This window comes from Papio anubis, chromosome 1, assembly GCF_008728515.1.
Source record: "Papio anubis isolate 15944 chromosome 1, Panubis1.0, whole genome shotgun sequence".
Taxonomy (NCBI): Eukaryota; Metazoa; Chordata; class Mammalia; order Primates; family Cercopithecidae; genus Papio; species Papio anubis.
The window spans coordinates 19,315,485-19,331,203 of record NC_044976.1 but is presented as its reverse complement, the minus strand read 5'-3'; the positions used below and the strand labels follow the sequence as shown (position 1 = coordinate 19,331,203).

At 41.3% G+C, this 15,719-nt stretch overlaps 1 protein-coding gene across 31 annotated transcripts in view; it reads left to right on the top strand.

Moving 5' to 3' along the window:
- Positions 1–15,719, top strand: part of EIF4G3 (eukaryotic translation initiation factor 4 gamma 3) — a 376,290-nt gene that overhangs the window by 93,495 nt on the left and 267,076 nt on the right. For 29 of the 31 annotated variants that reach the window (XR_004183106.1, XR_004183116.1, XR_004183111.1 and 26 more), the window contains one exon: positions 1,641–1,716. The exons of the other annotated variants lie outside the window; for them this stretch is intronic. Coding sequence is in view for 19 of the 29 variants with exons in the window: in XM_031665056.1 (XP_031520916.1) it covers positions 1,641–1,716 (76 nt within the window). In the remaining 10 variants the exon portion in view is untranslated. The remainder of the gene's footprint in view (positions 1–1,640; positions 1,717–15,719) is intronic. 31 annotated transcript variants of the gene reach the window in all.

Below are 15,719 nucleotides of genomic sequence, written 5' to 3'. Positions count from 1 at the left end.
TTTGATGACATTGGTATCCTTGATCTTCCTTTCAATGAGGAAATGATAACCTGAGTCTTTCACTTTAAGAATATTGCTTATGCTGAACATTAGGGCAGTAGTTTTTCTTGTAGTGGAGTGGGGCAAGGTTTAGGAATGTTCAGCTGGGAATTATAAATGACTTTAGTATTTTGTTAGACTGAAAAACAATTTCTGTTTATTTTCACTTCTTGTTTTTACTTTGTGAAAATGCACCTTTTAAGGAGGTACTGACTATAAACAACTCCAGTGCCAGATATGATTGCCATCGATCAAGAGGGTTTATTTTGAAGAGAGTTCATCCTTCATGAAGTTTCATAAACATTTGTTCTTTAAAATGTATTGGAGCTCTCTTTTCTGCATAAGTGGGAAACATATCATTAATACATATCATGTAACCTCCTCATGGATTCTTGGACTTCTCTGATGAAATTTAGTCTCTGCAAGTGTATTTGCCTAGTTGGTATTTGTTGTAACATGTATGTAGTGAGTACTTTAATAATCAGAGTCTGTTGTGCTTCAGTAATCTTTAACCATCAAATTGTATTTATTTATGAAATTTGCCTTGTATTCTACTAGAAAAAGAAAGTGGAGAATTTGAAATTTTTTACATTTATATTTCTACTTAGAGTCTTAATTCAGTATTGCATACCATCTATATAATCTTACTAATAGTTTTGCTTGTATTTCCTAATGATATAAATTACAGCAATTTGAAATACAGAAATATCAAGTGGATGTACTACTGTATTTCAGTCATGGATTTTAAAAAATCAGCATGTTCTGGATTATTGTATGTGCATGTTACACTGCTCAATTATTGAATTAGAATTTTAAGTAGCACTATGAAAAGCTGTTTGGCCTGTATCTTGAGCTCAGAGAGAAAGAAACATCCAGTGATTTATGCTTGGAGATACAGAGTTTGGTGAGAACTGGTAATAAGCACGATGGCAGGCAGAATTAGGAAGGAAGTATGTGGTAGTGTACAAAGTTTTACGGGGGTCATTTCTTTGAATTCAAATTCTGTGGAAAATTTCTGGCAGTTCCTGTCTCATACTGATTTATTTAGGCTTTTTTTTTGGTAGAGAGGTGTGCTAATTGCAACTGGTTAAACTCCTGTGCTCAAGTGATCCTACCACCTCAGCCTCCCGAGTAGCTGAGACTACAGGTGCTGGCAGCCACACTCGGCTAATTTAGTAGAGACGACGTCTTGCTGTGTTGCCCAGGCTTGTCTTGAACTCTTGGGGTTTAAGTAATTCTCTCAATCTGACCTCCAAAAGTGTTGGGATTATAGGCTTGAGCCACTGCACCCAGCCAGTTATTTTTAGTAGAAAATAAAGGTGGCAGAATCTCATCATGGGCCTAAAGTTTGGACACTTACTGTATAGTTGTGTTTGTTTTGAGATTCCATGGAATGTTTATCATGGGAAGGCTTTTGAAGAGATTGATATAGTCATTTTAGGACGTTTGAAGTATTTTATTTTTTAGTTTTGGTGGAGAAGTATATAACTTACTAATTGGGTGAAAGTGCTTAGGTCGTTGGTGGAAATTTGTGGTGGCAGTTGTCTCTAACTATTAAGCATCCATTTTTGAATTCTCTTATCCTTAACTCGCTCTTCTAGAATTCCTAGAGGACCTGTGCAACAGCCTCTTGAGGATCGAATCTTCACTCCCACTGTCTCAGCAGTCTACAGCACGGTGAGTGTCTGCAGCTTGTCAAATTGTGTGTGTGCTTTTGTGTGTGAATCCTTGGTATTAATTATAGGCAGTGTTTGATTGACACATGACAAATTTTTGGCAAAAAGTTCAATAAAATTCTGAATAGTATGAGATGTATGTAATAGGATAAGGTGAATAGGTTCTTTCCCCATCATCTTACTCTAAGAAATGGAGTGAAACAAATACTATGTTAAGATAGAGAGACTTGCCGGGTGCGGTGGCTCACGCCTGTAATCCCAGCACTTTGGGAGGCTGAGACGGGCGGATCACGAGGTCAGGAGATCGAGACCATCCTGGCTAACACGATGAAACCCCGTCTCTACTAAAAATACAAAAAATTAGCCGGGCATGGTGGCGGGCGCCTGTAGTCCCAGCTACTCGGGAGGTGGAGCTTGCAGTGAGCCGAGATCGCGCCACTGCGCTCCAAACTGGGCAACAAAGCGAGACTCCGTCTCAAAAAAAACAAAAACAAAAAAACAAAACAAAACAACAACAACAAAAAGATAGACTTATTTTTCCTTTCTGTAAATATTAACCTCTGGCCTTATTATTATTATTATTTTTATTATTTTCGAGATGGAGTTTCACTGTGTCACCCAGGCTGGAGTGCAGTGGTATGATCTTGGCTTATTGCAACCTCCGCCTCCTGGGTTCAAGCGATTCTCCCTCCTCAGCCTCCCAGTAACTGGGACTACAGGCACGTGCCACCACACCTGGCTAATTCTTGTATTTTTAGTACAGGTGGGGTTTCACCATGGTGGCCGGGCTGGTCTCAAACTCCTGACCTCAGGTGATCTGCCCACCTTGGCCTCCTAACGTGCTGGGATTACAGGCAGCTTTGTATTCTTTTTGCACTCTGAGTTTTATTTTCTTTCTGGATTTTTTTTCTTAAAAATTTCACCAGTTTTATGTTTTCTAAACTTTAAATTTTTAAAATTTTACTTTTTATTCTCCTTGATTACGTATTTTCAAAATGCTGAAAGTTTAGAAGAGTGAACACTTTTTTTAAAAATTTGAGATGGAGATTTGCTCTTGTTGCCCAGGCTGGAATGTAATGGTGCGATCTCGGCTCACTGCAACCTCTGCCTTCCCAGTTCAAGCGATTCATCTGCCTCAGCCTCCGAAGTAGCTGGGATTATAGGCATGCGCCACCACGCCTTGCTAATTTTGTACTTTTGGTAGAGACAGAGTTTCACCATGTTGGTTAGGCTGGTCTTGAACTCCTGACCTCAAGTGATCCACCACCTCAGCCCCTCAAAGTGCTGGAATTATAGATGTGAGCCACTGTGCCCGGCTGTGAACACCGTTTTTAACAGAAGGAAATTTAATTTTTTTTTTCATTTTTAAGAGATCAGGTCTCACTCTGTCACCCAGGCTGGAGTGCAGTGGCATGATTATGGATTACTGCGCCTTGAACTCCTGGCCTCAAGTTATCCTCCTGCCTCAGCCTCCCAAGTAATTGGGACTACAGTCACATTGCTCTGTGCATGCTAATTAAAATAATTTTTTGGCTGGGCAAGATGGCTCACGCCTGTAATCCCAGCACTTTGGGAGGCCAAGGTGGGTGGATCACGAGGTCAGGAGATCGAGACCATCTGGCTAACACAGTGAAACCCCGTCTCTACTAAAAATACAAAAAATTAGCTGGGCGTGGTGGCGGGCGCCTGTAGTCCCAGCTACTTCAGAGGCTGAGGCAGGAGAATGGCGTGAACCCAGCAGGTGGAGCTTGCAGTGAGCCGAGATTGCGCCACTGCGCTCCAGCCTGGGCAACAGAGCGAGACTCTGTCTCCAAAAAAAAAAAAAAAAAAAATTATATTTTGGCAGAGGCAGGGTCTTATGATGTTGCTCAGGCTGGTCAGACTCCCAAACTCAAGCAGTCCGCCTGCCTCCACCTCCCAAAGTGCTGGGATTATAGACATGAGCCATTATGCCCAGCCCCTTTAATTTTTTATATTAGATGATTCAAATTCAAAAATGAAGGGAAAATAATTATTTTGAGGATTCTTACTTGGTTGAGCAGGCTGGTTTCAGGTTCTAGGCTCAAGTGATCCATCCACCTTGGCCTCCCAAAGTGCTGGGATTACAGGCGTGAGCCACCATGCCTAGCCATATGAAAGAAAATTTAAAAGTTAGAGGATGAAGGTAACAATATTAGAAGTAAGTTTTAGGTGTTTTACAGCGAGCCTAAGATAATTTAGGGGAATTAGGGAGTGAAACCTATCTTTTAAATATTTCGACTCAACATACCATTAGATAGAATGCCTTAAAAGGACTCACAGTCTACTGAGGGAGATAAGAAAATAAATAATTCTAATATAAAGTGATATGATAGAGAAGTGATTCATATGGTTTTGGGTTATGAATCACTTTTAGAATCTGAAAATAGTTTTAATGTTCTCTCTTTCAAGAGGAACATATATTCAGTGTTTACATATAATTTCAGAATTTCCCAGATGTCCATCAGGCCATTTCTTTTTTTTGAGATGGAATCTCACTCTGTCGCCCAGGCTAGAGTGCAGGGGCTCGATCTTGGCTCACTACAGCCTCCGCCTCCTGGTTCAAGTGATTCCCCTGCCTCAGCCTTCCGAGTAGCTGGGATTACAGGTGCGCATCACCACACCTGGCTAATTTTTGTATTTTTAGTAAAGATGGGATTTCACCATATTGGCCAGGCTGGTCTCAAACTCCTGACCTCCAGTGATCCACCCACCTCGGCCTCCCAGTGTTCTGGGATTACAGGTGTGAGACCCTGCGCTCCACCTCATCAGGCCATTTCTAAGCTCCAGATTAAGAACCTTTGATTGGTGACAGGAACATGTTAATTGCATGCAAAAGGAAGAGGTGACTGCATTCAGAAAGTGACACTTAAAGCAGAAGATGCAAGACTTCTGTAGGTAGAGAAGGGAAGGCAAAGCCTTCTAGGAAGTGAAGATTCAGACGCGTGGTTAACGGAGTGGCCAGTAGTCAGTTCACTGTGACATAATATGAAGTGAAATAAAGAGTATGTAGGTTGGTTGGGGGGCGGGGGTTTAAGCTGACCTTTGTATATTTGCAAATTAACTAAGCATGGTGGCATGTACCTGTAGTCCCAGGTACTTTAGAGGCTGAGGCAAGGGGATCACTTGAGGCCAGGAGTTCAAGGCTGCAGTGAGCTTTGATCAAACCTCTATGCTCCAGCCTGGGTGACAGAGTGAGACCCTCAACAAAAAAAAGAGTATCATACAGGTAATGGATAGGATGATAGTTTTTCTTGGTTTGTCTGAAACAAGGCTCAGTAACACCTATTGTAGATCAATTTATTATTTCTGCAGCCCTATTCACTCTTAGAATTGACCCAGTTTCTATTATAAATTATCTGATCACCCTAATCATTAGGAATCTTCAATTCATTGAAAAATAACATTTTGAATAACACATTTAAAAATAACCTTTGGGCCCAGGGTGGTGGCTTACTCCTGTAATCCTGGGGCTTTGGGAGGCCAAGGCGAGTGGATCACAAGGTCAGGAGATCGAGACCATTCTGGCCAACATAGTGAAACCCCGTCTCTACTATTAACACAAAAATTAGCCGGGTGTGGTGGTGTGAGCCTGTAGTCCCAGCTACTCGGGAGACTGAGGCAGGAGAATAGCTTAAATCTGGGAGGCAGAGGTTACAGTGAGCCGAGATCGTGCCACTGCACTCCAGCCTGGCGCCAGAGCGAGACTGTGTCTCAAAAGAAAAGAAAAGAAAAATAACCTTTGGCTGATTGTGCTGTCTCCTACCTGTAATCCCAGCAGTAGGGGAGGCCAAGGCGGGAGGATTGCTTGAACCCAGTAGTTTGATACCAGTCTGTGCAACATAATGAGACCCCATCTCAACAAAAAATAAAAAAAACTAGCCAGTCATGGTGATGTGAGCCTGTAATTTTAGGTAGTTGGGAGACTGAGGCAGGAGAATCACTTGAGCCCAGGAGGTCGAGGCTGCAGTGCGATATCTGATTGTGCCTCTGCGTTCCAGTCTGGGCAGTAGAGTAAGACCCTGTGTCTTAAGAAAAAAAAGAAAACTTAAAATATTTTTTTCTGGCACAACCTTCCTCTAGGTCTTAGTTTTTTATGGTTTTTAAAAAAAGTACTATGCAAAAGAACAGCATCATTGTCAGAATCCCTCTTAAAATACGATGTTTTCTAATTACCTAAGTGTACTTTCACCATTTAAATATTATTTTTAAACTAAGATAAGTGAAAGAAAATGAAAACTTGTAGTAATCCTGAGTGATTTATAGAGACAAATACTATAACCATTTTTGGGGTATAGTTTAGTTTGTCTTTCTTGTCTGTTTTGTAGGCCCTATGCTTTATCTTGTCACTTTATCTCATATCAGCTTTTCGTATGCCATTCCTTAGATAACAGTTCTTAAATAATAAGTGGTTATATATTGTTTATTATAGAATTTAATCACTCAGCATTGAATACTTAAGCTTAAGCTTTTACTGTGTGTCATGCAGTGGTCTAGGTGTTCAGGATATGGTAATGGAGCAACACAGACCCTCAGCCCTCATGGATATTACATCTTTATGGTATAAGAAGACAGCAAACAAATATATATATACAGTTTCCTATTGGGTTGTAATAAGTAGCTTGATGAGAATAAAGCAGGATACTGGTCATTCTACCTTAACTAATTATCTCAGGGAAAGTCTCTCTGAAAAGGTGGCAATTAAGCTGAAAATGAAGATTTCTAGGGGAAAAAAGCATTTGTGGTAGAAGGAACAGCAGTGCAGATGCCCAGAGATAGTAGTGAGCTCAATGTAGTCTTAGAAATGGAAGAAAGCCAGTGTGGCTGGAATGGAGAGAGGTTGGATTTGAGACATCAGATTATGTGGACTGGTTTGGTTTGACTCTGTGTCCTTACTCAAATCTCATGTGGAATTGTAATCCCCAACATGTCCGGAGGGACCTGGTGGGAGGTGATTGGATCATGGGGGCGGATTTTCCCCATGCTGTTCTTGTGATAGTGAATGAGTTCTCCTGAGATCTGACGGTTTAAAGGTGCGGCGCTTCCCCCCTTGCTTTCTCTCTCTCTCTCCTGCCACCATGTAAGACATGCCTTGCTTCCTCTTCATTTTCCACCATTATTGTAAGTTTCTTGGGGCCTCCCCAGCCATGTGGAACTGTGAGTCAGTTAAACCTCTTTTTTTTTTTTCCCGTTTTCTTTTTTCTTAATAAATTACGCAGTCTCAGGTAGTTCTCTGTAGCAGTGTGAGAATGGACTAATACATGGACATTACCGACCATAGTAAAGATTTTGGATTTTAATCTAGATATACTAGAAAGGCAGTGGAGGAGTCAGAGCAGTAGATGTGAATTTACTTTTAGAAGGTCAATGTGGCTGCTATATGGAGAATAGAGTGTGTGATGTGGACATGTGGTGGTGATTGAAGTGGGAGTAAGGAGAAGTAAAGTCAGTAGAATATGTTGATGTCTTGGATGTGGGATGTGAGAGAAAAGAGTAAAGGTGGTGTCATAGATCTTGGTTTGGACAACTCAGTAGTCCTGTTTGTGGAGATGAATACTGAATGAGGAACAAGTATTTTGTTGAAAAAACCTTAGTTATAAAACCTCATAAATGAGGACATATAATTCTGTACATTTATTACTTTGGAGAATAGATCATCAAAATCCTGTGAGCACCAACACACTGCCTGTCATGTAGTTTACATGAAATATTTGAACCTAAGCTTTTGAATGTGTTTTTTGAGTTTGATCTAATTTGATTTTTACTATTTAAAACTACTGTCATGTTTATAGTCCTTTGATCAGTTTTAAAAAATCGAGACCAGGCATGGTGGCTCACACCTGTAATCCCAGCACTTTGGGAGGCTGAGGTGGGTGGATCACTTGAGCTCAGGAGTTTGAGACCAGTCTGGGCAACATGGTGAAACCCCGTCTCTATTAGAAAAAAAAAAAAAAGTGTGTGTGTGGCTGAGTGTGGTGGCTGACACAGGTAATCCTAGCACTTTGGCATGCCAAGGTGGGAGGACTGCTCGAGCCCGGGAACTTGAGACCAGGAACTTGAGACCAGCCTGGGAGACAGAATGAAACCATCATCTGCAAAAAAAAAAAAAGAAAAAAAAAAAAGAAAAAAAAAATGTTTGTGTATATATTATATTTTATGCCTATTCTGGAAGAAAGGATTTTAGGGAGCTAGAAGTTACCTTAAAGTATGATAGTCTTTTTTTTTTTTTTTTTTTTTTTTGAGACGGAGTCTCGCTCAGTCTCCCAGGCTGGAGTGCAGTGGCCGGATCTCAGCTCACTGCAAGCTCCGCCTCCCGGGTTTACGCCATTCTCCTGCCTCAGCCTCCCGAGTAGCTGGGACTACAGGCGCCCGCCACCTCGCCCGGCTAGTTTTTTTGTATTTTTTAGTAGAGACGGGGTTTCCCGTGTTCGCCAGGATGGTCTTGATCTCCTGACCTCGTGATCCGCCCGTCTCGGCCTCCCAAAGTGCTGGGATTACAGGCTTGAGCCACCGCGCCCGGCCTGTATGATAGTCTTTACTTTTATTTATTTATTTATTTATTTGACAGAGTCTCACTCTGTCGCCCAGGTCAGAGTGTACTGGCATAATTACAGCTCATCGAAGCCTTGAACTCCTGAGTTCAAATGAACCTCCCATCTCAGCTTCCTAAATAGCTAAGTAACTAGGATTGGAGGCACAAGCCACCGTACCCAGCTAATGTTTTATACTTTTTAACAGAGGCAGAGCCTTGCTGTGTTGCCCTGGCTGGTCTCAAACTCCTGGCTTCAATTGATCCTCTCGCCTCAGCCACTCAAGTGCTGGGATTATGGTGTGAGCTGCTTCATCCTGCTGGTTTCCCCTTTTTTGTTGTTGTTTTTTGTTTGTTTTTAGGTGGAGCCTTACTCTGTCACCCAGGCTAGAGTGCAGTGATGCATTCTTGGTTCACTGAAACCTCCATCTCTGGGGTTCAAGTGATTCTCCTGCCTCATCCTCCTGAGTAGCTGGTACTGCAGGCATGTGCCACCACACCCAACAGATTTTTGTATTTTTTTTTTAAAGAAGGAGTTTCGCCGTGTTGGCCGGGCTGGTCTTGAACTCCTGACGTCGAGTGATTCACCCGCCTTGGCCTCCCAATGTGCTGGGATTATGTCATGAAGTAGAAGTTAACCCCCAGTTCACCTCCTACTGCCTTAGCATGTGGTATCCATATGTCACTTTCATTGAATTGGTTAAATTCCTTGAAAGGCTTGAAAGACTCCTGGCCAGTCTCAAAATTACACAAAGATTGTGCTTTTTTGTATCTGGTATGCAGGTTTTATACACTAATGTCCGCCATTTTACGTAATAGGGATTTGCTGATAATCAAAGAAGCATTAAAAGTTGGACTTGGCCGGGCATGGTGGCTCACACCTGTCATCCCAGTACTTTGGGAGGCCAAGGTGGTGGGAGGATTGCTTGAGGTCAGGAGTTTGAGACCAGCCTGGGCAACATGGTGAGACCCTGTCTCTGTAGTTTTAAAAAATTAAGAAAAAAAAATTTGGGACTGTGCGTGGTTGGCTCACTCCTGTAGTCCCAGCACTTTGAGAGGCTGAGGTGGGTAGATCACTTGAGGTCAGGAGTTTGAGACCAGCTTGGCCAACATGGTGAAACCCTGCCTCTACTAAAAGTACAAAAAATTGGCTGGGCATGGTGGTGTGAGCCGGTAGTCCCAGCTACTTGGAAGGCTGAGGTGTGAGAATTGCTTGAACCCGGGAGTCAGAGGTTGTGGTGAACTGAGATTGCACCACTGCACTCCAGCTTGGGTGATAGAGCAAGACTCTGTTTCCAAAAAAAAAAAAAAATTGGAGTCATCTTCTGGAATATGTTCATGTTACATTTAGTCTAGTTATTTTGTATTTATTTTAACCTGCTTTATGCAAGTTTGCCCTGGGTACATTTATCAGGGATGAGAGGGAAGCTTATGTCATTATTCCTTATTAGCCATAATTGAGTGATTGATCATATGAACAAAAAAAGAATCAAGCACATATATATATGTATGTGTGTATGTATATGTATATGTGTGTATATATATGTATATATGTGTATATGTATATATATTTTGAGACGGAGTCTTGCTCTGTCGCCCAGGCTGGAGTGCAGTGGCGCCATCTCGGCTTACTGCAACTTCTGCCTCCCAGGTTCAAGTGATTCTCCTGCCTCAGCCTCCCGAGTAGCTGGGACTACAGGCGCGCACCACCCATACCCAGCTAATTTTTTGTATTTTTAATACAGACGGGGTTTCACCATGTTAGCCAGGATGGTCTTGATCTCCTGACTTTGTGATCCACCCACCTCAGCCTCCCAAAGTGCTGGGATTACAGGCGTGAGCCACCACACCTGGCCCAAGCACATATTTTTAAAAGGTCTGGTAAGAGCTACATATGTTAAATGGGGGAGGGAAAATGTCAAAACTACAGAAACATAGATTAATTTGAAATATTAATTGGTAACTTTCTTATATTGGCCTGCCTCTGCAGTATAAACTGTGGACTTTTACTATGTTGTATAATTTTGTCATATATATTTTGCTTAGAGAAATTAGATTTTATGACTGTCAGGCTAGTATTTTTAATATAATTGCAGAGATGAATTTAGTAATAGAATAATGACATTTCTAAAAGAAGGAGAAATTTATATTCTGTGCAATTGGAAGGGTTATCTTAATAACTGCTTATGAAAAATTCCTGACTGGGCATGGTGGCTCATGCCTGTAATCCCAGCATTTTGGGAGGCCAAGGCGGACAGATCATGAAGTTAGGAGCTTGAAATCAGCCTGACCAACATGGTGAAACCCTGTCTCTACTAAAAATACAAAAATTAGTCAGGCATGGTGGCTCACGCCTGTAATCCCAGCTACTCAGGAGGCTGAAGCAGGAGAATCGCTTGAACCTGGGAGGCGGAGGTTGCAGTGAGCTGAGATGGCGCCATTGCACTGGAGCCTGGGCAACAGAGCAAGACTCTGTCCCTCGCCAAAAATAAATAAATAAATAAATTTGTATAAATTATTTAAAGTACTTCTTAATAAATGTTTTTATTTTTTTTATTTTTTTGAGACAGGGTCCTCCCTCTTGCACAGGCTGGAGTATGGTGGCGTAATTTTAGCTGACTATGGATAATTCCTCTTCAATACCATAAAATTTGTTTTCTTCTTTCTCTCGCTCTCTTTTTTTTTTGGTTGAGACAGGGACTCTCTCTGTTGCCTAGGGTGGAGTGCAGTCGCACGATCATGGCTCACTGCAGCCTTAAACTCCTGGGCTCAAGTGATCCCTCCTCCCCTAGCTTTCCAAGTAGTTAGGACTAGAGGCATGCATCACCATGCCTGACTAATTTTTCTTTTCTTTTTTTTTTTTTTTTTTGAGACGGAGTCTTACTCTGTCACCGAGGCTGGAGTCCAGTGGTGGTACCGTGTTGGCTCACTGCAACCTTCGTCTCCTGGGTTCAAGGAATTCTCCTGCCTCAGCCTCCCGAGTAGCTGGGATTACAGGCACCCACCACCATGCCTGGCTAGTTTTTATATTTTCAGTAGTGATGGGGTTTCACCATGTTGGCCAGGCTGGTCTCGAGCTCCTGATCTCAGGTGATCCACCCTCCTCGGCCTCCCAAAGTGCTGGGATTACAGGTGTGAGCCACCGCACCCGGCCCGTACCTGGCTAATTTTTAAAATTTTTGTAGAGATGAGATCTTGCTGTGTTGCCCAGGCTGGTCTCTAATGTCGGGGCTCAAGCAATTCTCCCGCCTCAGCCTTCTAAAGTGCTGGGATTACAGGCATGAGCCACCATGCCCAGCTATGCCATAAAATTTCATGATTTTTTTTTTTTCTTTTGAGATAGGGTCTTACTGTGTCATCCAGGCTGGAGTGCAGTAGCTCAGTCATGGCGCACTGTAGCCTCAACTTCTTAGGCTCAAGAGATCCTCTTGCCTTAGCCTCCCAAGTAGCCAGGACTACAGATGCACATCATGGCTCCTGCTAATTAAAAAACGTTTTTTTCTTTTCTGTAGAGACAGGGTCTCACTATGTTGCCCAGGCTGGTCTTGAACTCCTGACTCAAGCAGTGTTTCTGCCTCAGCCTTCTAAAGTGTTGAGATTATAGGTGTGAGCCACTGCTCCTGGCCTAATGATACATTTAGCCATTTTATACTTTACAAAATCTTGATTCTTTTACCCTAAAGCGTTGTTTAATTAGAGAACCATGCTTTTATTTCTTTTGCCAGGTCACTGTTGAGTATTTGCCAGGTCACTGTTGAGTAGGCTAGGATTTCAATGGAGATACCTCGCCAGAGACAAAATTTAGCTTGGGTTGATCCATATTCTTTAGGCAGTGGTGTCCAGCCACATGTAAATCTGTTTGATTGTCCTATCATGTAGCACAGATGGCAAATCCATCAGTTAAACTAAAGATTTATTTATAACTTTTTTTAGAAGAAGCATGTATTTATCTTTATATCTCTGCTTTTAAAAATTGATACTTAGTAATTATTTGTGGGATACATGTGCTATTTTATTTATTTATTTGATACGGAGTCTCACTGCGTTGCCCAGGTTAGAGTGTAATGGCATGATCTCAGCTTACTGCAGCCTCCGCCTCCCAGGTTCAAGCTATTCTCCTGCCTCAGCCTCCATAGCTGGGACTATAGGTATGCGCCACCACACCTGGCGAATTTTTGTATTTTTAGTAGAGACGGAGTTTCATCATATTGGCCAGCTGGTCTTGAACTCCTGACCTCAAGTGATCCACCTGCTTTGGCCTCCCAAAGTGTTGGGATTACAGGCATGAACCACTGTGCCCAGCCACATGTGTCATTTTGATGCATGCAAGTACTGTGTGGTGGTCAAATCAGGGTAATTAGGATATTCATCACCTCAAGTATTTTATCTTTTGTGTTAGAAACATTTGAAATCTTCTAGCTATTTTGAAATATACAATAAACGAGTGTTAACTATAGTTGCCTTACTCTGCTAACACTAGAACTTATTCCTTTTATCTAACTGTATGTTTGTACTCATTAACCAACCAGTCTTCATATCTCATCACCCTTCCATGCTTCTCAGTCTCCGGTAACCATCATTCTACTCTGTACCTACATGAGATGAAGTTTTTGTAACTCCCACGTAGGGGTGAAGACATGGTATTTTTCTTTCTTGGCTTGGCTTATTTCACTTAACATCATTACCTCCTGTTCCATCTCTGTTGTTGCAAATGGATGTGGTTGACTGATATTTCATTGTGTATATGTGACACATTTTTATTATCCATTAATCTGTTGATGTATACTTACATTGATCCACATCTTGGCTATCGTGAATAGTGCTGCAGTAAACATGGGTGGCAGCTATCTCTTTGCACTGAATTCATTGATAAATAAATGAATGCTATAAATTCTAAATGCTATAGAATTCACTTATAATTTTAATGCACTGATTTCCTTTCTTTCGGATATATACCCGGCAGTGGGATTGGCTGGATCATATGGTAGCTCTATTTTAGTTTTTTCATGAACCTTTATACTGTTCTCCATAGTGACCATACTAACATATTCCCAGCAGCGGTGCGAGCATTCTCCTTTCTCTACTTTGTCGGCAGTGTCTTTTTTTTTTTTTTTTTTTTTTTTTTGAGATGGAGTTTTCTCTGTTGTTGCCCTGGCTGGAGTGCAATGATGTGATCTCGGCTCACCACAACTTCTGCCTCCTGGTTTCAAGTGATTCTCCTGCCTCAGCCTCCTGAGTAGCTGGGATTACAGGCATGTGCCACCACTGCCGGCTCATTTTGTATTTTTCATAGAGATGGGGTTTCTCCATGTTGGTCAGGCTGGTCTCGAATTCCCGACCTCATGTGATCTGCCCACCTTGGCTTCCCAAAGTGCTGGGATTACAGGCGTGAGCCACCACGCCCGGCCCTTTTTTTTTTAGTATTTTTAATAATAGCCACTTTATCGGGAGGGAGATGATAGCTCATTGTGTTTCCCTGATGATCGGTGATGTTGAGCACTTTTCATATACTTGTCAGCCATTTGTATGTCTTCTTTTGAGAAATGTCTGTTTAGATCATTTGCCCCTTTTTTTCTTCTAGGCAGGGCCTTGCTCTGTCGCCCAGGCTGGAGGACAGTGGTGCGATGCTCCTGCCTCAGCTTCCTGAGTAGTTGGGACTACAGGCATGCTGCCTCCACACCAGGCCAATTTATTTATTTTTGTAGCTATGGGGTCACACTGTATTGCCTAGGATGGTCTTGAATGCCTGGGATCAAGCAGTCCTCCTATCTTGACCTCCTAGAGTGCTGGGATTACAGATGTGAGCCACTGTGCCTGGCTCTGCCTGCCCATTTTTAAATTGGATTTTTTTTTTCTTCTTTTCTTTTTGCTATTGAGTTGTGTTTCTTATATAGTTTAGCTATTAATCAGTTGTCAAATGGATAGTTTGCATGTATTTTCTCCCATTCTGTAGGTCGTCTCTTCACTCTGTTGACTGTTTCCTTAAATGTGTAGAAATTTTTTAATTGGATGTAATCCCATTTCTCTATTTTTGCTTTTGTTTTCTCTGCCTAGATTTTACCCAAAAGAAATAACTTTTTTCAGACCAATGTTCTGAAGCATTTCCCTGGTGTTGTCTTGTATTCGTTTCATGGTTTCAGATCTTAACATTTAAAAATTTAATCCATTTTGGTTTGACTTTGGTATATGGTTAGAGATAGGAGTCTAGTTTCATTTCTCTGCATGTAGATATCCAGTTTTCCCAGCACTGTTGGTTGAGGAGACTGTCCTTTCTCCTGTGTATATTCTTGACACCTTTAAAAAGATGAATTGGCTGTAAATAAATGGATTTATTTCTTTATTCTCTGTTGTCTTCCATTGGTCTGTGTTTTTAGTCCAGTACCATGCTGTTTTGGTTACTGTAGCTGTGCAGTATAGTTTGAAGTTAGGTAGTATGATGTCTCTAGTTTTTTTCATTTTTTATTTTTATTTTTTGAGACAGAGTCTTGCTCTCTCTCCCAGACTGGAGAGCAATGGCCAGATCTTGGCTTTTTTGCCTTTCTGCTGTTTTGCTTTTGCTTTTCTTTCTGCTTTTTTGATGTAGGTGTTTATTGCAATAAACTTTCCTCTTACTGCTGCTTTTGCTGTGTCCCATAGATTTTAGTATTTTGTTTTTCTACTGTCATTTATTTCAGGAAATTTTAAAATTTTCTTCTTAATTTCTTCATTGATCCATTGTTCCTTCAGGAGGATGTTGCTTAATTTCCATGTATTCGTACAGATCTATTTCCAAAGATCTTTTTGTTACTGATTTCTAGTTTCATTGTATATCGGTCAGAAAAGATACTTGGTATGATTTTATTTCTTTTAAATTTGCTGAGACTTGTTTTGTGGCCTAAGTGGTCTATTTTGGAGAATCCGTGTGCTGATGAAGAGAATATGCCTTCTGCAGCTGTTGGATGAAATGTTCTATAATGTCTATTAGGTATATTTCGTTTAAAATGCAGTTTAAATCCAACGTTTGGTTATTGATTTTCTTTCTAGATCATCTGTCCAATGCTGAGAGTGGGATATTTAAGTTGAATAATAGTTCAAGTCCCCAACTATTATTTTATTGTAGTCTGTCTCACCCTTTAGATCAAATAGTACTCGCTATATATGTCTGGGTGCTCTTTTGTTGCGTGCATATGTATTTATAATGGTTATATTTTCTTGCTGAATTGATCCATTTATCATCATATGGTGTACCTTTTCTGTCTTTTTTACAGTTTTTGACTTAAAACCTGTTTTATCTAAGTATAGCTACTCCCGCTTACTTTTGGTTTGTGTTTGTGATGAATAACTTTTTTTATCTCTTCACTTTTAGTCTATGTGTGTCTTTTTTTTGTGTGTGTGACTTGGAGTCTCACTCTGTTGCCCAGGCTGAAGTACAATGGCACAATCTCGGCTCACTGCAACCTCCGCCTCCTGGGTTCCAG